At 54.3% G+C, this 21,086-nt stretch overlaps 1 protein-coding gene across 1 annotated transcript in view; it reads left to right on the top strand.

Moving 5' to 3' along the window:
- Positions 1–6,397: 6,397 nt before the first annotated feature.
- Positions 6,398–21,086, top strand: part of LOC128828896 (basic proline-rich protein-like) — a 33,066-nt gene continuing 18,377 nt past the window's right edge. The window contains exons 1-2 of the mRNA XM_054013928.1: positions 6,398–6,563; positions 13,288–13,403. Coding sequence (XP_053869903.1) covers positions 6,398–6,563; positions 13,288–13,403 — 282 coding nt within the window. The remainder of the gene's footprint in view (positions 6,564–13,287; positions 13,404–21,086) is intronic.

The raw sequence follows: 21,086 nt of genomic DNA, 5'->3' as shown, positions 1-21,086 counted from the left end.
TAGACTTGAGACCTTACTGGGCACTCCTGGAGTGGACCGTGGAGTGGGAGGGATACACCTGCAGCTGTGACAAGTAGCATCTCCTTGGAGACAGATGCCCGAGAGAAAAGTAGCTGCTATAATAGAGAAGCAAGGGTGTGTTTCCAAATAGGACCGAAGCCCGTAGCTGCTTCATAGGAATAGCTCCATATTCCTGCTCTGAGGCTTCCTAGATGCAGCACACTGGCATCTTGCTGCTAGATGATTTGCACTGGGGGAGCAGCTAGGAGCCCCAATGATGGGCCAGGGCCCCATCGCGCTAGGTGCTGTACAGACACACAGACAGTCCCTGCCCCACAAAGCATCCAAATCTGTCCAGCAGGATTCGCTTCCCCAGAAAGCCATTTGCAACCCTACCTGAACTTGGATTAACCAAAGAAATAAATCCGCCCCACTTTGCTGTTGCTTGTTCAGGGCACCCCCCCTGGTTCTCACGCCAGGCCGGTGGCTCCCATAAAACACTCTTGTCTTGGCACCAACAGCAACATCCGGCTGCTTGAATTATAGCAGTTCCTAAGGCCCAATGAAAGCCATTCTGTTCCCAGAGCAGTAAATTAACGAGCTGCTATGACCGGGCTTACTGGTCATACAGCTGTAAGGTGCTGGTTCCACCAATCACTCCGCACAGTGGAAGCTGTTGATGCTTCCAGGACAAATGGATTCCAAAGGCTGCGTTTCCCTCCTTTGATTTATGCCGTCGGAATTCCCTGGCCTATGCACCTTGTTCTGGCATCCCAGGCTAGAGGAAAATGAGCTGCAGATGTGCCCAGCACACCTGGATTTCAGATTTCCGCACTGATGAACGGGGAGAGGGAAAAGAGCTCTCTAGCGACAGCATGGCCCGGTGGGTAGGACACGGAGATCTGGAGATCTCCAGGCTATTCCCAGCTGGGTAACCTTGGCCAAGGCACTTTGCTCTTCTGGGTCCCCTCCCACCGTTTGCCTGCCTCATCTATTTAAATTGTAAACCCTTCAGGGCAGGAATTGTCTCTGGTGGTAGAGCAGTTTTTAAACTAAGGGCTGGAGGAAAGCCAACAGGTGCAGAGGAACACATGGTTCGGACAGAGACATTCCTTGGGGAGGATCTATTAATGGAGATTCTCTATGTCCTAGTAAGGAGGAGAGGATGGAAGATGATAAAAATACGGGTAGGATCTGATGAGAAACAGTCAAATGAAAAAGAGGCCCATTCAATTACATCATGTAATGGCAGACAGATAAAAAGTGACAATTTTTTAAAGTGCGTATATACAAATGCTAGAAGTCCAAATGATAAGATGGGTGACCTAGAGTGCTTCGTATTAAATGAGGATATTGATATAACAGGCATCACAAAAACTTGGTGGAATGAGGATAATGAAAGGGACAAAGTAATTCTAGGGTACAAAATATATCGGAAGGACAGAACAGGTTGTGCTGGTGGGGGAGTGGCACTATATGTGAAAGCAAGCATGGAATCAAATGACGGAATAATCTTCAGTGAACCAAACGGTCCATTGTCCATTCATAAATCGGGCATATTTGAAACCGAAAAGGTGGGGACTGCGTAAAATAAATGTCCTGTCAAAATACACAACACTAGGGCTGGCCCTGGTTGTATTATACATTGACATCATTCATTCATTAAAAGCCAGCTTTTTAAAAGGTAACTGAAGCTCTCGTTATTTGTAGGACACCTAGAGGCCCCATCATACAGGGTGCTGTGCAGACATATATTGAGACACAGAACCTATCACAAAGAGTTAATCTAACAAGGAAAGGTGGCCAGGGGAGGAAGGTCCAGTTCCACAGAGGTATTTAGGTACCTAACTCCCCTTGAAATCAATGGGAATTAGGCACCTAAATGCCTCTGAGGACCTGGGCCGACATGGTTTGCTTAGGGTCACGCAGCAGGTCATTGCCTGAGCTGGGGCTTAAACTCAAGCCTCATGTGTTCCAGTCCTGTGCTCCATCCACTAGGCTACACTGCCCGGTGGATACTGCTGCAGAATCGCTACCTGAGTGCTATAGACGCCCAGAGCCTACGTGGGGCCTTGACCATAGATAAGTGGCACAAGGACAAGCCTCATATTGCCCCAGTACAGCATCATCTACAAGTATCTTGTAATACAAGCCCTGAGACACATTCACCTTAGAACCTTTTCTGTTACACTCACAGCTGTCTCTCCGAGGGGCTTTAGTACCATGTATGGTATGAAGTGTGATCCATACGAATATATCTCGCCTTGCGTCACCCCCTCATTCCAAGGGGAGAGAAGACAAGGGAAATACCCTTCCCTCCGCCCCCTGCCACACCAGTGCAGACATTGCCGCTAAGCCTCTCCATCTGTCACAGGCAGGGGAAATTCCCAGATGCCAGAGGAGTACCCACCTGAAATTAATTATGGGAAATTTCCAAACAAAATAAATAAAGGATTAAAAAGGATGAGAGGGAGAGGGTGAGAATCTGGAAAGGTCTTCAGGGAACATGGGAAGTATGGCAGTTTCACATGGCATCTTCTGTAGTATCTGAACTGGTTGTACAGTTCAGCTTCTATAGGGCCGGATGGGGAGTCCAATGGGGTGCTTATCCCGTTAAGGTTTGTGCCGGACCATATTTAAGTAACTACTCTCTTAAACTCTCTGTGAATGCTGCCAGGAGTGAGTACCCCTTTAAGAGCAAGGCATGATGGGAACCCCTTCTCCGTATAAAGCAGAAAGCGCCCCCTCTGGTAGAGGTTCAGAATAGAGGACAGGTTTGAAGGAAGCAAACGGCTTGACGGCCCAGTGGGCGGGATGAAGCTGACTTAATGGATGGTTTATTCTCTCTTTTCTCCTGTCTCTCCCATGTTTGTTTCTGTAAGTATTAATATGCTGGGATTGTTTTCTATTACACACACTGAGTCCTTGCATTTCGTCTGGGATTCTGATGGCCCCCTATCATGGGAGAACATCATGAGAGACCCTATAACAACGTAGCACATTACTCTTCCATTGCCACAGTGCGTAGAGCCCCCGTCTCTTTCGGGTCGGGACGGTGTTTATACTGAAGCCAATGGACAAGCCTGAGACAGCAGCTATTAGTAGTGCTGAGCTGAACATCGCTCCACTTGGAAATCTCAAATATGCCGAAGACATTGTCTTGTTGGCTCGGCTTGGCGAATCGCTGTAGCTGTGGCCAGCCTGGTCGGGCAAGAAGCACATTGGGCTGGTTATTAATCCGGATAAAACGAAGTCCTTGGCCATTACCAGCCTCCATCTCCAGATTACAGCCAGCTCAGATAGGCCACTGTGCAGGCAGCAACTGTCAAACCCTTGGGAAGCACCGTGCGCTGTGCCGGAGGATGCTTGAAAGAAGTGGATACGTGTATAGCACCAGCTGCCTGCCATGTTTCGGGCTTTTCAGCAGCCACTGTGGAGGTGGCATGACATCAAGCTTGCTACAAAGCTGCAGCTCTATAGACCCCTTCCCCCGCCGCCCCCCGCCGCTTCTCCCAACTCTATTGCATGGCGGTGGAACGGGGGCACGGAGGAAAACTGGAGAGCCGCAGATTGACTTTGTCGTCTTGGTCCGCTGCTTCAGATTAAGTGGCAGGAGAAGCTCAGCAATGAGGATAGTCACAGCTGAGCCCAGCAACCACCTCCATCAGCACCTCCACCTCCATCAGCACCATCACCTCCACCAGCACCAGCACCTCCACCTCCATCAGCACAACCACCTCCACCATCACAACCACCAGCACAACCACCTCCACCATCACCTCCACCCACATCAGCACCACCACCACCACCAGCACAACCACCTCTACCATCACCTCCATCAGCACAAGCACCTCCACCCGCATCAGCACCTCCACCAGCACCACCACCTTCATCAGCACAACCACTTCCACCTCCATCAGCACAACCACCTCCACCAGCACCTCCACCACCACCACCTCCACCTCCATCAGCACCTCCACCAGCACCACCACCTCCATCAGCACAACCACCTCTACCAGCACCTCCATCAGCACAACCACCTCCAACACCACCTCCACCTCCATCAGCACAACCACCTCCATCACCACCACCACCAGCACTGGTTTGACTTAAGCGGCATTTTTGGTAGGGATGTAGTATTAGGCCGGAAGATCAACAAATTACAAAGCATGTGTACCAAGAAATGCCACCACGCAGCCAGTGATTGAGCAGGCACCAAAAGCTTCAATGGAGCAAGAAGATCACCAGAGATGAGCACAGCCTGAATAGCCAGACCATCTTAAAGGACCTAGATAGAGACCAGTCTAGGTGGTGCTTTATCTGCTCCATCCATCCCTTTGGGATTTGCCTGTAGCACGCCAGCGTCAGTCACCCTGCAGATTGCATCACAGGATGTGCTGGTCGGGTCCCAATCTCCACTGCCCCCAGGCTGGGCAGCGTTGCAGCAGTCAGTCAATCAGCAGGATGCAACGCAGGGCTCTCAAAGAAACGTCACCTCTGCTGGGCTGCAGAATCCCCCGCATGTGAATGATGACCATTCCGCACGCAGCCCCCGGGGGCCGCAGAGAGAAAACAAAGGCCACCAAGGCAAAAATGTCCTGCCAAAACCAGTAGCTGCTAAACAAACATCTTAATGCAAAGCAGCCCTAAATGGAGCGGAGGGAAACGTGCCTGGGAAAACGTAGCTGAAATTACAGTGCTGGAGCAAAAGGACACAGAGCAGGGAGGGCTTTGCAAAGAGGACAGAAGTGGCAGGATCGGGCGCCTCCCATCTTTTTTTAGAATTAGCGTTTTATTTACAACAGGTCGAATACGAAGCCAGCAGACAAACGTCATAGGACGACCACTTGAGAACTCAGCCCAGAGCTGTGAGCAGAACAGTTGTTCGCTAGCTCACTTGGGGATGTATACAGCCACCCATCACCGGAGTAACAGGAGGATAGTTCCCCCCATGATATCCCCCAAGAACTTCAGAAGCTGTCTCCTTGACTTCAGGTTTTAGCATTGAGCATTGGCCTGCTAAACCCAAGGTTATGAGCTCAATCCTTGAGGGGGCCATTCAGGGATCTGGGGCAAAAATCTGTCTGGGGAGTGGTCCTGCTTTAAGCAGGGGATTGGACTAGACCTCCTGAGGTCCCTTCCAACCCTGATCTTCTATGATCTGGGGGCCATCTATGTAAAGGCAAAGTCCCAAGGGGATTTCTTGGGGTCTTCTCCCTCTTCAGGGCCAAAGACACTGCTGGGGGGAGGTTTTTTGGTTTGGGCTTTTAGATTTTATTGATCTCATTTTTGGTTGGTAGGGGTGCCCGGGATGGTGAGCATCATTCTGGTGGTGGAAAGACATTAAAGACAAGAGCAAGGCTCGGCAAAGGTATAAAACTAACGGTGTTCTGTGTGGACCTCAGGCGAGTTACTCCTGATTTACACCGCTTTGCATGAGAAGAGGATGAGGCCCACCGAATAAGTCAGGGGTATATGTTTCAGGCCACCAGAGATGATTGTTGAGTGAGTGTCATCAGCAGGGGCGGGCGGTGCAAAGTGCAGAGACAGAGAACTTTCCCCAAGGAACTTAAAATCCTGATCAGCTGGACAGGCCATGGAAACAACGCATCCTCCAAGGAACGGCTCCCAGATAAGCCGACAACGCACCAATGTTGGCTTTTATATTGCACCTTTCACTGTAAACGTCCTTTAGAAAAGGAAGGTGAATATTATTATCCCTATTTTACAGATGGGGAAGTAAATGTACCGAGAGGGGGAGTGACCAAGGTCCCCTAGTGGGTCAGTGGCAGAACCCGGCCTTCTGACTTCCAGTCCAGTGTTCAACCTACTAGGCCCCGCTGCCTTAAAGCAGTGCAGGCTCTTCCCCCCACGTTCCCTTCTCTTGTGCCCTATGTTTGAAAGCCTTTACAGGAGAAATGTCGAGGAAGGAGGGGGTTGAAAGAGGGGAGTGTAATTGTATAGGGATAGGAGGCGAGGGAGTGAGATGGAAGAAGATATGAAGAGCATGAACCAGATTGTGGCCCTTGTGCCCCGCTCTGGCAGCATCTAGGAGCTAGAAAGGAGGAGATTACCCCCAGTGCAGGAGCAACATAGGACTGACATACACAATCCTACACGCAGGGCCGGCTCCAGGCACCAGCGAATCAAGCAGGTGCTTGGGGCGGCACATTTTCAGGGGCGGCATTCCAGCCAGCCTCTTTTTTTTTTTGTGCTTGGGCAGCAAAAGCCTAGAGCCGGCTCTGGCAGCAGCAGCGCGTCCTGCACTAGGAGTGCCCTGGGGCCGCTGCAGTTCACGTCGGGAAGCAGCACCTGCACCTTATGGCCGGGCGGGCTCCCCCTCTACGTCTGTACCAAAAATGCCGCTGAAGTCAAACCAGTGCTGGTGGTGGTGGTGATGGAGGTGGTTGTGCTGATGGAGGTACTGGTAGAGGTGGTTGTGCTAATGGAGGTGATGGTGGAGGTGGTTGTGCTAATGGAGGTGATGGTGGAGGTGGTTGTGCTAATGGAGGTGGTGGTGCTGGTGGTTGTGCTGGTGGAGGTGGAGGTGGTTGTGCTGATGGGTGGAGGGGACAGCCTAGAGTTGGGGTGGCAGGGAGTGTGGGTGGGGTGGGGGGACAGCCCAGAGTTGGGGCGGCAGGGGGTGCGGGTGGGGGGGGGGAGAGCCCAGCGCTGGGGTGGGGGGCAGCCAAAAATTTTTTTGCTTGGGGCGGCAAAAAACCTAGAGTCGGCCCTGCCTACACGGCCCCCTCTTGCAGTGCCAGGCCTAGGGGCATGCCAGGGCCAGCGGGCAATGAGGACCGCCACAAGTTAGAGGAACCCCTGGGGCTGCTCTGATTTACGTCTTGGGTCACACCAACCCCCAGACCGGGCAGACCCTAGGAGGCACAAAGCTGGTTTAAAGCCACCTTTGCCCACTCCCCACCTGTGCCAGAGCCCCAGAAGGGAGCAGCACCAGCTGTAGCCCTTGGGGGGTCTGTGTTTGTCCAGCACCTACCATGGCCCATAACTAGAGCGCCGGGCTGCTATGGCATCACAGCTCATCAATCATCTATCTAGCATCCCTTGCTCATCACCATGGTGCCTGAATGCCGAGAGCAGGAGGATGGACAGGGTACAAGGAGGAAGAGATTGCCTCATTGAACCTTATCTGCCTAACACTGTGACTGCTGCAGCCGTCTCTCCCTCCGCTGAGGTTTGGCCTCCTTGCAAACGTCCCATTAGCATTTCTGTTCTGTTGGATAACCAGTGCCATGAGGTGGAAGTTTTATTTAGGGTCTGATCTTATAGCCCAGCCTGGAACGTTCATGCTTTTAGAGAGACTGGCGATACAGGTTTGGGCTGAAAATAGCTCTCCTGATGACGCTGCTGCCTGATGTTGCCTCTCCGGGACAGATGTTCCTTTGGACACATGTGCCCAACATGTGTGGCTGCTAATAAAAGGGTTGCTCCTAGCAACAGGGACTTGAAAGCTCTCCACACTTCCTTTGAGATATTTATACAGTGGGGCAGATTAGTGGGGGGAGCAGGCAGGTTAAAGCCATGGGGACAGGAGGCGGGGGAATGAAGATGGCTGGGTTGGCTGTTGCAACAATGGGATGTTGAAACAGGTGGCATTGTCCAAGGCCTGGCTGGTGGGAAATGGAGACCCGCTCGCCTCAAACACATGGAAATGACACCAGTCCTACGGGACTCTCTCAACGGCAGGCAGGGAGGGGGCAGATCCAGCCCGGTTCCCAGGCGCTCCCCTTCTCACCAGCAGAAGCAGCAGGTTGCTGGAGGAGCAGGTACAACTCTCCCAAGGTGGAGGGTTGAAGACGTTGTCACCCTGCAGGATTTGGGATGAGTCGTCTCCTGGAACGCCCAGCCTTTTCCCTGCGGAGCTGGAGAATTCAGCCCAGTGTTGATCCATGAATTTAATTTTAAAGGTTTCCATGGAATGTTGTTTGAAAATAGCATCTCCGGGCAACCTCCCCTCTGCGCTGCTCACGCCCCAAACCCCTCTAGCCCCCCCACCCCGTGCCGCTAGTGCCCCCCTCAAACCCCCTCCCCTCTAGCCCCCCCACCCTGTGCCGCTAGTGCCTCAAACCCCCTCCCCTAGCCCCCCCAGTGCCACTAGTGCCCACCTCAAACCCCCTCCCCTCTAGCCCCCCCCAGTGCCGCTAGTGCCTCAAACTCCCTCCCCTCTAGCCCCCCCACCCTGTGCTGCTAGTGCCCCCCCAAACCTCCTCCCCTCTAGCCCCCCCAATGCCGCTAGTGCCCCACCTCAACCCCCCTCCCCTCTAGCCCCCCCAGTGCCGCTAGTGCCTCAAACCCCCTCCCCTCTAGCCCCCCCAGTGCCGCTAGTGCCTCAAACCCCCTCCCCTCTAGCCCCCCCACCCTGTGCCGCTAGTGCCCCACCTCAAACCCCCTCCCCTCTAGCCCCCCCACCCTGTGCTGCTAGTGCCTCAAACCCCCTCCCCTCTAGCCCTCCCCCAAATGACTACTGCCCAACCATCTCCCCTCTAGTCTTTCCCCCCTGGCACCACTATTGCCCCAAAGCCCCTCCTCATGTAGCCCACCCCCCAGCCCCGCTATCGCCCCACCCCCCTTCCTCTCTACCTCCCCTAGCCTCACTAATGCCACGAATCCCAGGCTCACACCCAGGCCCAGGCCAGCTCTGTTACCATGCCGGCAGGCTCCTGGGCTGGCAGCACACGCAGACCAGGAACCTGTCGTATTACTGGAGACAGAGGCCCTGCCCCAGCTCCTGTTGAAGTCATTGGCCCCAGGTCACGACTCAGTCCTCACCTGCAGCAGCTGTAATGCACTCCGGAAGCTGTGTCAGCACACCTCAGTCCCCCCCAGCAGCCCGGTATTCATCCCAGACTCACCGCCCCAGAGCGCCTCCTCGTGGCGAGACCCAGCACCACAGGCCTCTGCCTTCCCCCCTGCCCCCTGCCGTGATCTGGGGCCACGCCACAGGGAGAGTCCCAACTCTTCCAGGTTAACCACCTCCCAGTTCACCGCTCAGTGGAATGAAAACTCCTCCACCCTTCCCAGTCTCAGTGGGCAATTCACCCCTGGCCCAGGATCTGCAGAGATCCTCTTCGCCCTGTTAGACAGCGCTGCCCAGGGCTTTGCCCCGCAGGCCCAGCTCCTCCGAAGCCACAGACACACAGGGTTCTCCCCTGAAGCCTCCCAAGCCTGCTTTAGGTGTCTCCAGCTTTTCCTTCAGAGACAGCCCCAGCCAGGACACAGGCGCCTTCCCACAAGCCCCTCTCTGGGTCCTTTCCCAGAGAGCAGAAACTCCCACCTGCCTCTCTCCTGGATGGGCTGGTCTCTGGGTCTCCTTGCCCTGGGGTCCTTCCTTTATAGGCACTGCCCAGCCTAGATCTCCTCAGCTGGTCCTAATCCTTAACGACCCGCCTCCCCTAATTGGGTTCAGCGGCTCCCCTTAACCCCGTCACTGCCAGAGCGGCGTTGATACCCCCCATCACAACAGGACGCTACACCTAGGGGCCAGATGGAGATCAGAGCCCCACCGTGCCAGGTGCTGTACATACACAAAGAGACAAAACAGACAGGAGGCGGGAGGGGAAACAGAGCTGTGTAGATGTTCAGGCTTGGGCTGGAGCTCGGGCTCTGAAGCCTGGGGGGGCAGGCCCCACGCCCTGATGTCTACAAGGCTATTTTTAATGCCACAGCACGAGCCCAAGTCTGTAGCCCTGAGCTCTGGGATTTGCTGCCACGGGTTTCTGCTTGCCACGTAGACGTGCCCAGAGAGGGGAAGGGACTTGCCAAGGGTCGCTTAGCAGAGAACCCAAGTCTCCTTCACCGTCGTGCAGCTCGCTCACCATTGTACCACACTGTCCCTCCTCTCTGCAGCTCCAACCTCAACCCCCCCCTGCAGGCCCTTTGCTGCCCCCAGGCCTGACCGCTAGCACAGCAGCAGAGAGGTTGTTCTGACCTCTGGAGAAGCTTTGAGACGGCAGGCCTGACTGTCCCTTCTGTCACCATGTCAGCGCGCCCTGACTCCTGTCCCCGATCAGCAGCTAAGATGAGAACCGGAGCCTCCAGCCATTATGTGCTTAAAACTCGCCAGATCCCGTCAGCCTGGGCACAGGCTAATGCGGCTTGCCCTGGAGTCAGCGGGAACTTTTATGCCAAGGCTGAATTAATAGTAGCTGCTGGTGCAGAAGAAAGCAGAGAACAAGGCCACGTGTTTGCAATTACTTGATTTTACAAGGGGAATTAAATTATTGGGATTGGAGGAGCTGATGGATTTGATGCTGTTATTGTCACCAGTATATAAAACTGCAAGCCCTGTTTCAGAGCCGTAATGATTTCCATGTGCTGCTGCTGTAACCCGAGGAGCTAAAGACCTTGCAAAGGGCATTTCACACACATCTCGGTCCCCCACGTCCACGCCGCTAGTTTAAATATTTATGCTGCCGTGTCAAATGGAAGGCGCTCACAGATGACTGAGACCCTGCCTGCATGAGGGTAATTTGCACCAGTGAAGCTGGACCATGAGTAATACCTCACTGTTATATAGTGCCGTTCATCAAAGGAGGTCAGTGACATTAGTCCCATTTCACAGATGGGGAAACTGAGGCACAGACAGGTGAGGTGACTTTCCTAAAGTCACCCAACAGTAGAGCCAGGAGTGGTATCCAGCTTCCCTGAGTCCTAGGTCAGGGCTCTATCCACAAAGCCATACTGACCCCCTAATGTAGACACAATGCACCAGAGCAGAATGGGGTTTACACCAGTGCAATTTAGGACTTGTCTACACAGGGACATCCGTTAATCTGAATTCACTAAAGGTGTGAATTTGAAGTGGAGTAGTTAACCTGCATTAAACCCTGTGGGGATGCTGTAATTCAGAATTAAAGCGGCCTTAATTCGGTTTAGTTTAATTTACTTCCTCTGCAAATTTCCCTCATGTAGACAAGGCCTGAGTAAAGGGCTCCTAAAACATCAGGTAACTCTTCATATCATAGGGTCCAGTGCTGCCCAAAGAAGTCCAGGCTAATCTTTACCAGGTTTGCACTTGGGCTGAAACCCATCCCAACATGGAATATTCCATGCAATTTAAGCCCCACTTACTTAAGGGGAGGGTACAGGTGGGGTAACTATGCCATCATGCACCCCCTGTAGGCATCAGGGGCTCTCTAAATGGGCCAGCAAAGAGGGGGTCATTGAGGGCAGATTGGGTCTACTGGATCTGAGTATTTATAACTGGTGTCCCAAAAGCCGTGTGTGTGTGTGGGGGGGGGCAGCTGCCACTGGCTACAATGGGGTTATGCTGCAGATGAGTGGAAGCTGGGCCATCAGATTGCATTCCCCTCTCCCCTGAACAAAGCTGGGAGTTTGCACTATGCAAAAAGGGGCGGCTTTCACCCTGTGCTTGGATTCCATCTTGATGCTTAGTGATGGGGAGGGGGGGAAATGAAGCTCTTTGCCTGTGAAAAATCCCTGTGTGATGCCCCTGGAGACTGGGCTTCCAGACCGACTCCCCAGCCAGGGCCGGCTCTAGGATTTTTGCCGCCCCAAGCAAAAAAATTTTGGCTGCCCCCCACCCCAGCACTGGGCTCTCCCCCTCCACCCACACCCCCTGCCGCTCCAACCCTGGGTTCTCCCCCTCACCCCACCCGCACTCCCTGCCATCCCAACTCTGGGCTCCCCCAGCAGTGCTGACTCCGCCCGCTCCCCTCTTGCCTCCAGTCGGTCCGGCGCTGTCAGGGTCGGGGTAAGCAGTGGGGCTCCTGGGCCGTGCCTCAGCTCAGGGTCCCTCCAGCTGGGGCTCCCGCCTCCAGGACCGGCCGGGACCCGGGAGGGCAGAGCCGGGGGAGTGCCCAGGCAGGGGGCTGAGGAGCCGGGGCAGGGCAGCCCCAGATGGAGCGGAGCCCTGGAGAGTGGGATGTGGGCCCCGCAGGGCAGCGCCCCGCCCTCTATGGCCCCGCTGCTGCTGCTGCTCCTGGCCGCCCTGGTGCAGTCCCTGGATGGCTCGGGCTGCTTCTCCCAGCCCCGGCTGCAACGCTGGGGGCAGCTGCCTTGCGGCACCTACAGGCGGCTCTGTATGCCCCCGCCCGAGTGTCCTGCGCTCGGAACCCGCCTGGCCATAAGGTGCGGGCGCTGCTTCCCGACACGAACCGCAGCGGCCCCAGGGCAGCCCCGGTGCAGGACGCACTGCTGCTGCCAGGGCCGGCTCTAGGCTTTTGCTGCCCAAGCGCCAAAAAAAAAAAAAAAAAAAAGGCTGGCTGGAATGCCGCCCCTGAAAATGTGCCGCCCCAAGCACCTGCTTGGTGCGCTGGTGCCTGGAGCCGGCCCTGTCCCCAGCACCCATAGCAGCACCGCATGCTCCTCCCACCCCACGGCTCTGCCCTGATCTGTCGGACTAGCTCCCAAGGGTGGGAAGGGCACAGCCGGTCCTACTGGTTTATTCACTCCCTGCTGGGAATGACGTTTGGTCTCTATCCACGGGGGCTGCATTCGAACTAACTTTGAGCCAACTGGTTTGGACAAACGAAGACTCTACATGAGCCTCCACCCCAGACTCACCCCCTTGGCAAAGGTTTGTGGAGGTGCAGGGCCGCCTTTGTTTTAAAACGACTGGACGTGGTTTTTGCAGGGGCCTCGGCCTGCCCTGGTTCCAGCCGAGGCGGGAGCTGCAGTACAAGTGCTAGGAGAGAAGCCGATGCTGACCTCACCACAAGCAGCCCATAGAGGAGACGTCACAAGGAAACCGGTTCTTGCGAGATGTTGGAATCAAGATGAGCATTTCAGCCTCCAGCCCTTGGGTCCAATCCAGCTCTCGCCGAATACAATTGGGAGGGAGGCTTTGATGGGAGTTGGATCAGACTCCGGCTGAGGTTATCCCATCTCGAGCGTGTACCAGCAACCTCGTCGTGAACGCTTCAGAGTCACGTTCCCAGCCCCCCTGAGCACACGCCTGACTTGGTCCCACCCAAAAAGCCCCTATAGCACACAACTGACCTGGTCCCACCCCAGCATAAGACGAATCTGTCTGAAAATGGAAAATCCAGCACTTGCCAGCCCTTCCGTGCAATATTGCGCTGTTAGAATAATTGCACGCAAGTCCCTCTATGAACCTCAGCTTTGCCTACGCCTAATGGCTTCCCTGAATGTGGATCTGAAATGCTAATGGGCAGCAGCACACGAGACACGGATTATGGCGTGGCAGGAGACATGATAAAGGCACAGCAGGGGCCTCGCACTGCCTCTTTGCAAGCCAAGCTAGCACTCAGCACGTTTCAGCTTCCCCCTCCTCTTGTTACTCAGAGTCCGGAGCGACTGGAGCGAAGACGGAGACGGAGCACATTACGACGGCATCTGCCAGGCCCAAACTCTCCGGGGACCCCAGGGTGTTCCCCAACAAACTGTCAACGATCATTTGGGTGGGGAAGGGCTAGGTTTTCCAAACTGGCAGCCGAAACTGGACGTGCAAGATATGCATGTGCAAAAAGGCTAATTGCATGTAACCAGATCTGCAGGGTCCGGGGCGCTACCTGTAGTCACAGTATTGCTGCTCTCGGGGGAGTGCACGCGGGGGAGGAGAGGGGTACAGGGAAGCCTTCGCTGACAGCCACAGCTAAGCAAGAAGCAGCCAGACTCTTGCCTTCCAAGAGCAGGATGCGAGTGACACCAGCAGCACTAGGACCACGGAGAGTGGGGTGTGGCGAGTCCTTGCTCTCCGCCAGCTAGCAGAGCGCACTGCTTCTGTAGTTGGATAGCCATTCATAGTCTTTGTTTAATCCTGAGCTGATGGTGTCAAATTTGCAGATGAACTGAAGCTCAGCAGTTTCTCTTTGAAGTCTGGTCCTGAAGTTTTTTTGCTGCAGGATGGCTACCTTTAAATCTGCTATTGTGTGGCCAGGGAGGTTGAAGTGTTCTCCTACAGGTTTTTGTATATTGCGATTCCGAATATCTGACTTGTGTCCATTTATCCTTTTACGTAGGGACAGTCCAGTTTGGCCAATGTACATAGCAGAAGGGCATTGCTGGCACATGATGGCGTATATAACATTGGTGGACGTGCAGGAGAATGAGCCAGTGATGTTGTAGCCGATCTGGTTAGGTCCTGTGATGGTGTCGCTGGTGTAGATATGTGGGCAGAGTTGGCATCGAGGTTTGTTGCATGGGTTGGTTCCTGAGTTAGAGTTGTTATGGTGCGGTGCGTGGTTGCTGGTGAGAATATGCTTAAGGTTGGCAGGTTGTCTGTGGGCGAGGACTGGCCTGTGAAAGTGAGGGATCATTGTCCAGGATGGGTTGTAGATCACTGATGATGCATTGGAGAGGTTTAAGCTGAGGACTGTAGGTGATGGCCAGTGGAGTTCTGTTGGTTTCTTTCTTGGGTTTGTCTTGCATCAGGAGCTTCTGGGTACACGTCTGGCTCTGTTGATTTGTTTCCTTATTTCCTCATGTGGGTATCGTAGTTTTGAGAATGCTTGGTGAAGATCTTGTAGGTGTTGGTCTCTGTCTGAGGGGTTGGAGCAAATGCGGTTGTACCTCAGCGCTTGGCTGTAGACGATGGATCATGTGGTGTGTCCGGGATGGAAGCTGGAGGTATGAAGGTAGGCATAGCAGTCAGTGGGTTTTTGGTATAGGGTGGTGTTAACATGACCATCACTTATTTGTATCGTGGTGTCTAGGAAGTGGACCTCCTGTGTAGATTGGTCCAGGCTGAGGTCGATGGTGGGGTGGAAGCTGTTGAAATCGTGGTGGAATTCTTCCAGAATCTCTTTCCCATGGGTCCAGATGAGGAAGATGTTGTCAATGTAGCGTAGGTAGAGAAGGGGCATCTTCGACATCTTCCTCATCTGGACCCATGGGAAAGAGATTCTGGAAGAATTCCACCACGATTTCAACAGCTTCCACCCCACCATCGACCTCAGCCTGGACCAATCTACACAGGAGGTCCACTTCCTAGACACCACGATACAAATAAGTGATGGTCATGTTAACACCACCCTATACCAAAAACCCACTGACTGCTATGCCTACCTTCATACCTCCAGCTTCCATCCCGGACACACCACATGATCCATCGTCTACAGCCAAGCGCTGAGGTACAACCGCATTTGCTCCAACCCCTCAGACAGAGACCAACACCTACAAGATCTTCACCAAGCATTCTCAAAACTACGATACCCACATGAGGAAATAAGGAAACAAATCAACAGAGCCAGACGTGTACCCAGAAGCTCCTGATGCAAGACAAACCCAAGAAAGAAACCAACAGAACTCCACTGGCCATCACCTACAGTCCTCAGCTTAAACCTCTCCAATGCATCATCAGTGATCTACAACCCATCCTGGACAATGATCCCTCACTTTCACAGGCCAGTCCTCGCCCACAGACAACCTGCCAACCTTAAGCATATTCTCACCAGCAACCACGCACCGCACCATAACAACTCTAACTCAGGAACCAACCCATGCAACAAACCTCGATGCCAACTCTGCCCACATATCTACACCAGCGACACCATCACAGGACCTAACCAGATCGGCTACAACATCACTGGCTCATTCTCCTGCACGTCCACCAATGTTATATACGCCATCATGTGCCAGCAATGCCCTTCTGCTATGTACATTGGCCAAACTGGACTGTCCCTACGTAAAAGGATAAATGGACACAAGTCAGATATTCGGAATCGCAATATACAAAAACCTGTAGGAGAACACTTCAACCTCCCTGGCCACACAATAGCAGATTTAAAGGTAGCCATCCTGCAGCAAAAAAACTTCAGGACCAGACTTCAAAGAGAAACTGCTGAGCTTCAGTTCATCTGCAAATTTGACACCATCAGCTCAGGATTAAACAAAGACTATGAATGGCTATCCAACTACAGAAGCAGTGCGCTCTGCTAGCTGGCGGAGAGCAAGGACTCGCCACACCCCACTCTCCGTGGTCCTAGTGCTGCTGGTGTCACTCGCATCCTGCTCTTGGAAGGCAAGAGTCTGGCTGCTTCTTGCTTAGCTGTGGCTGTCAGCGAAGGCTTCCCTGTACCCCTCTCCTCCCCCGCGTGCACTCCCCCGAGAGCAGCAATACTGTGACTACAGGTAGCGCCCCGGACCCTGCAGATCTGGTTACATGCAATTAGCCTTTTTGCACATGCATATCTTGCACGTCCAGTTTCGGCTGCCAGTTTGGAAAACCTAGCCCTTCCCCACCCAAATGATCGTTGACAGTTTGTTGGGGAACACCCTGGGGTCCCCGGAGAGTTTGGGCCTGGCAGATGCCGTCGTAATGTGCTCCGTCTCCGTCTTCGCTCCAGTCGCTCCGGACTCTGAGTAACAAGAGGAGGGGGAAGCTGAAACGTGCTGAGTGCTAGCTTGGCTTGCAAAGAGGCAGTGCGAGGCCCCTGCTGTGCCTTTATCATGTCTCCTGCCACGCCATAATCCGTGTCTCGTGTGCTGCTGCCCATTAGCATTTCAGATCCACATTCAGGGAAGCCATTAGGCGTAGGCAAAGCTGAGGTTCATAGAGGGACTTGCGTGCAATTATTCTAACAGCGCAATATTGCACGGAAGGGCTGGCAAGTGCTGGATTTTCCATTTTCAGACAGATTCGTCTTATGCTGGGGTGGGACCGGGTCAGTTGTGTGCTATAGGGGCTTTTTGGGTGGGACCAAGTCAGGCGTGTGCTCAGGGGGGCTGGGAACGTGACTCTGAAGCGTTCACGACGAGGTTGCTGGTACACGCTCGAGATGGGATAACCTCAGCCGGAGTCTGATCCAACTCCCATCAAAGCCTCCCTCCCAATTGTATTCGGCGAGAGCTGGATTGGACCCAAGGGCTGGAGGCTGAAATGCTCATCTTGATTCCAACATCTCGCAAGAACCGGTTTCCTTGTGACGTCTCCTCTATGGGCTGCTTGTGGTGAGGTCAGCATCGGCTTCTCTCCTAGCACTTGTACTGCAGCTCCCGCCTCGGCTGGAACCAGGGCAGGCCGAGGCCCCTGCAAAAACCACGTCCAGTCGTTTTAAAACAAAGGCGGCCCTGCACCTCCACAAACCTTTGCCAAGGGGGTGAGTCTGGGGTGGAGGCTCATGTAGAGTCTTCGTTTGTCCAAACCAGTTGGCTCAAAGTTAGTTCGAATGCAGCCCCCGTGGATAGAGACCAAACGTCATTCCCAGCAGGGAGTGAATAAACCAGTAGGACCGGCTGTGCCCTTCCCACCCTTGGGAGCTAGTCCGACAGATCAGGGCAGAGCCGTGGGGTGGGAGGAGCATGCGGTGCTGCTATGGGTGCTGGGGACAGGGCCGGCTCCAGGCACCAGCGCACCAAGCAGGTGCTTGGGGCGGCACATTTTCAGGGGCGGCATTCCAGCCAGCCTTTTTTTTTTTTTTTTTTTTGGCGCTTGGGCAGCAAAAGCCTAGAGCCGGCTCTGGCAGCAGCAGTGCGTCCTGCACCGGGGCTGCCCTGGGGCCGCTGCGGTTCGTGTCGGGAAGCAGCGCCCGCACCTTATGGCCAGGCGGGTTCCGAGCGCAGGACACTCGGGCGGGGGCATACAGAGCCGCCTGTAGGTGCCGCAAGGCAGCTGCCCCCAGCGTTGCAGCCGGGGCTGGGAGAAGCAGCCCGAGCCATCCAGGGACTGCACCAGGGCGGCCAGGAGCAGCAGCAGCAGCGGGGCCATAGAGGGCGGGGCGCTGCCCTGCGGGGCCCACATCCCACTCTCCAGGGCTCCGCTCCATCTGGGGCTGCCCTGCCCCGGCTCCTCAGCCCCCTGCCTGGGCACTCCCCCGGCTCTGCCCTCCCGGGTCCCGGCCGGTCCTGGAGGCGGGAGCCCCAGCTGGAGGGACCCTGAGCTGAGGCACGGCCCAGGAGCCCCACTGCTTACCCCGACCCTGACAGCGCCGGACCGACTGGAGGCAAGAGGGGAGCGGGCGGAGTCAGCACTGCTGGGGGAGCCCAGAGTTGGGATGGCAGGGAGTGCGGGTGGGGTGAGGGGGAGAACCCAGGGTTGGAGCGGCAGGGGGTGTGGGTGGAGGGGGAGAGCCCAGTGCTGGGGTGGGGGGCAGCCAAAATTTTTTTGCTTGGGGCGGCAAAAATCCTAGAGCCGGCCCTGGCTGGGGAGTCGGTCTGGAAGCCCAGTCTCCAGGGGCATCACACAGGGATTTTTCACAGGCAAAGAGCTTCATTTCCCCCCCTCCCCATCACTAAGCATCAAGATGGAATCCAAGCACAGGGTGAAAGCCGCCCCTTTTTGCATAGTGCAAACTCCCAGCTTTGTTCAGGGGAGAGGGGAATGCAATCTGATGGAAAGAAATTCTGGAAGAATTCCACCACGATTTCAACAGCTTCCACCCCACCATCAACCTCAGCCGGGACCTCCCCTACAGCCTCTCCTATCCCAGTGCTGGGCCCCCAATGCCACTCAGTCCTGACCCACAGCCCCCACCTCTAGTCCAGTCCACAGCACCTCCAGCACACACTTTTGCTGATGCCTCTCAATCTTGACCTACAGCCCCCTGGCTATTGCGGTCCCAGGCTTGCTGCTTTCCCCTGACACTGCTCCGCTAATGCCCCTCTCTCGTGGCCCACAACCCGCCCTGTTACTCAGGGCTTAATCTGTAATGAAAGAGGTGCCAGGGCTCAAGCAATTTTTTTTACTTTCATAACTGATTCAGCAAGCCCAGAGGCACCGGGGCTCTGAACGTCCAGGCCCAGAGGAGCTGGACTATGAACTGCCAGGCCTAGAGGCACCGGGGCTCTGAATGGCCAGGCCCAGAGGAGCTGGACTATGAACTGCCAGGCCCAGAGGTGCCGGGGCTCTGAACGGCCAGGCCCAGAGGTGCCGGGGCTCTGAACGGCCAGGCCCAGAGGTGCCGGGGCTCTGAACGGCCAGGCCCAGAGGTGCCGGGGCTCAGCCCTGGTACAAATTAAGCCCTGCTGCTAAGTGCTGGGACCAGATGGACCATTGAAGCCCCCCCCCCCAATGAAGCGGATCATAGACCTGGCTGAGGGCCAGGACTGTAACTAGTGTCAGATCACAAGAGTCCTTTTCTCCCACCTTGTCCTAAGCATCCATCTGCCACAGATATATCTGAGATCTCCCTGTTGGCTTTATGGCCCAAATTTTCAAAAGTGCCTGGAATTGGCACCTCCTCATCTATTATTGGGAGTGGACTACATCCACCCCGATCGGATTGGCCCTGTCAACACTGGTTCTCCACTTGTGAGGTAACTCCCTTCTTTTCATGTGTCATTATATAATGCCTGCAGCTGTAACTTTCACTCCATGCATCTGAAGAAGTGAGGTTTTTTTACCCACGAAAGCTTATGCCCAAGTAAATCTGTTAGTCTTTAAGGTGCCACCAGACTCCTTGTTGTTTTTGTGGATACAGACTAACACGGCTACCCCCTGATACTTTTCTTCCATATAGAGACTTCTTAAGAGGAGTTTTCTAAACGCCCCTCCTCGATTCAGATGTCATTCCGACATTTTGGCATACACGTTCCATGTTAAATATTTCTCTAGTCCACCTCCCAGATCCCAGTTAATTCATCAAGCCATGTGGGAAGGGATGTTTTAAATACATGATACACAGTAAGAGGAGACACTGGAACCGAGTGAAAAATCTGAAGGCAGCCGGAAAGTGCTCAGTACATAATGTCTCACTCAAAATCTAATATGAGCAAGTGTCCATAAACATAAAGGGAAAAATCTAAGCAATTAAGTCATTGGAAATGTCAGCTAGCCCATGGACCCCACATTCTGACATGAAGGATGGATAAAAACATAGACATTAAAAATTCCTGAAAACTAACAAAGGAACAATGATTAATCTCTCCCCGTTCCAGGGCAATCGCGTTATATACACACAAAGGAGTCATAAAAATTCCATGATGACGGAACACAAAGTCCCTGAAGAGCTTCACCGATGAAATACAACCATACTTGAAGAGGTTGGAAGCGTTACGTATTGGGCTGTGCCGCGGACTGGCTCCCACTTACAGAGGGTGCATGATGGACTCTCTGGAGCATTTCACAGCAATGTATAGACCATTGCAAGTAAAAAAAAAAAAAAAAATTCTGCTATGCCATTGTAAAGGATCTACCCAGGCTTGGCAGCAGGAATAGAGCGCAAGCCCCTGCCACTTGTGCTAAAGGTACAGCTCTGTTCGGTGCACATAGTAGTAGGCTGTTATCCTGCATGTGAGCCAGGCGCTACAGAAAGACACGACTGCCAGTGGCTATGCTACCGCCCACAGAATCCACGTAACCACATGGAGAAAGAGCTGGGGGCAAGTCGACGGTGCTGCCCCTCGTAGCTCCCACAAGATGAATGACCCGGGGAAACCGACTTCCAACTGGAGCAGTCAGACCTGACTTTGAAGGGCTTATTAAGAAGCAGGTCAAGGCACAGTCTGACTGAACTTGATGTAGTGACGGAAAGAAGGCGAGTTCCTCGAGGTTTGCACTGTATCGGTTTGCCGAGTACTTGATCCTGGGCGCTGTCGAGAACCTTGTGGGAGGTGCAGCACGCTCCTGAGTCGGTGTGATGCCAAGGGTGAATTGAAGGGGTCTCAGGCCTGGCTCCTCAAAGGTATTAAGGCACCTAACTCCCTTTGGCCTCGGCATCCTACAGGATGAGGCGCGAGGGTCTCAGCTGCACCAGGTGTTGCTTGCTGCTTTCTGGTCCGCTGTGCACTGTCTAACCTGTCAGTCATGTTGAGAGGCTCCTGCCCCAGGCCCAAGCAGCCCAAACTCCACCCCAGGTCAGGGCAAGCCGTCAGAATGCAGTGGGAGGCAGGGAGCCCCTACGCACTCACCGTCATTGCTAAGCCAGGGAGGTGAACCTAGAGAGCCATTCACAAGAGGCTGAGTTTCCAGTGCAGGCTTGGGTAATAGTACCTACGAACAACTGTTCTAAGGTAACAGCTGGAAGCCCAGGACCTTTGATTTCCCCCACAGACATGGGGGGGTAGCGGAGCAGGAACCAAGCCTATAAGGCAGGAAACCTGGGTCCTAGTCCTGCTGCTCTTCAGGCCTGGGACAAGTCCTTTCAACTCTGTTCCCCACACACACTTTTGCTGCCTATATAGCTTCCTGGCTCTTCGGCGTCGCT

This window comes from Malaclemys terrapin, chromosome 24, assembly GCF_027887155.1.
Source record: "Malaclemys terrapin pileata isolate rMalTer1 chromosome 24, rMalTer1.hap1, whole genome shotgun sequence".
NCBI lineage: Eukaryota > Metazoa > Chordata > Testudines > Emydidae > Malaclemys > Malaclemys terrapin.
Note: the sequence above shows the minus strand (reverse complement) of the source record. Positions and strands in the feature narration are given on the sequence as shown.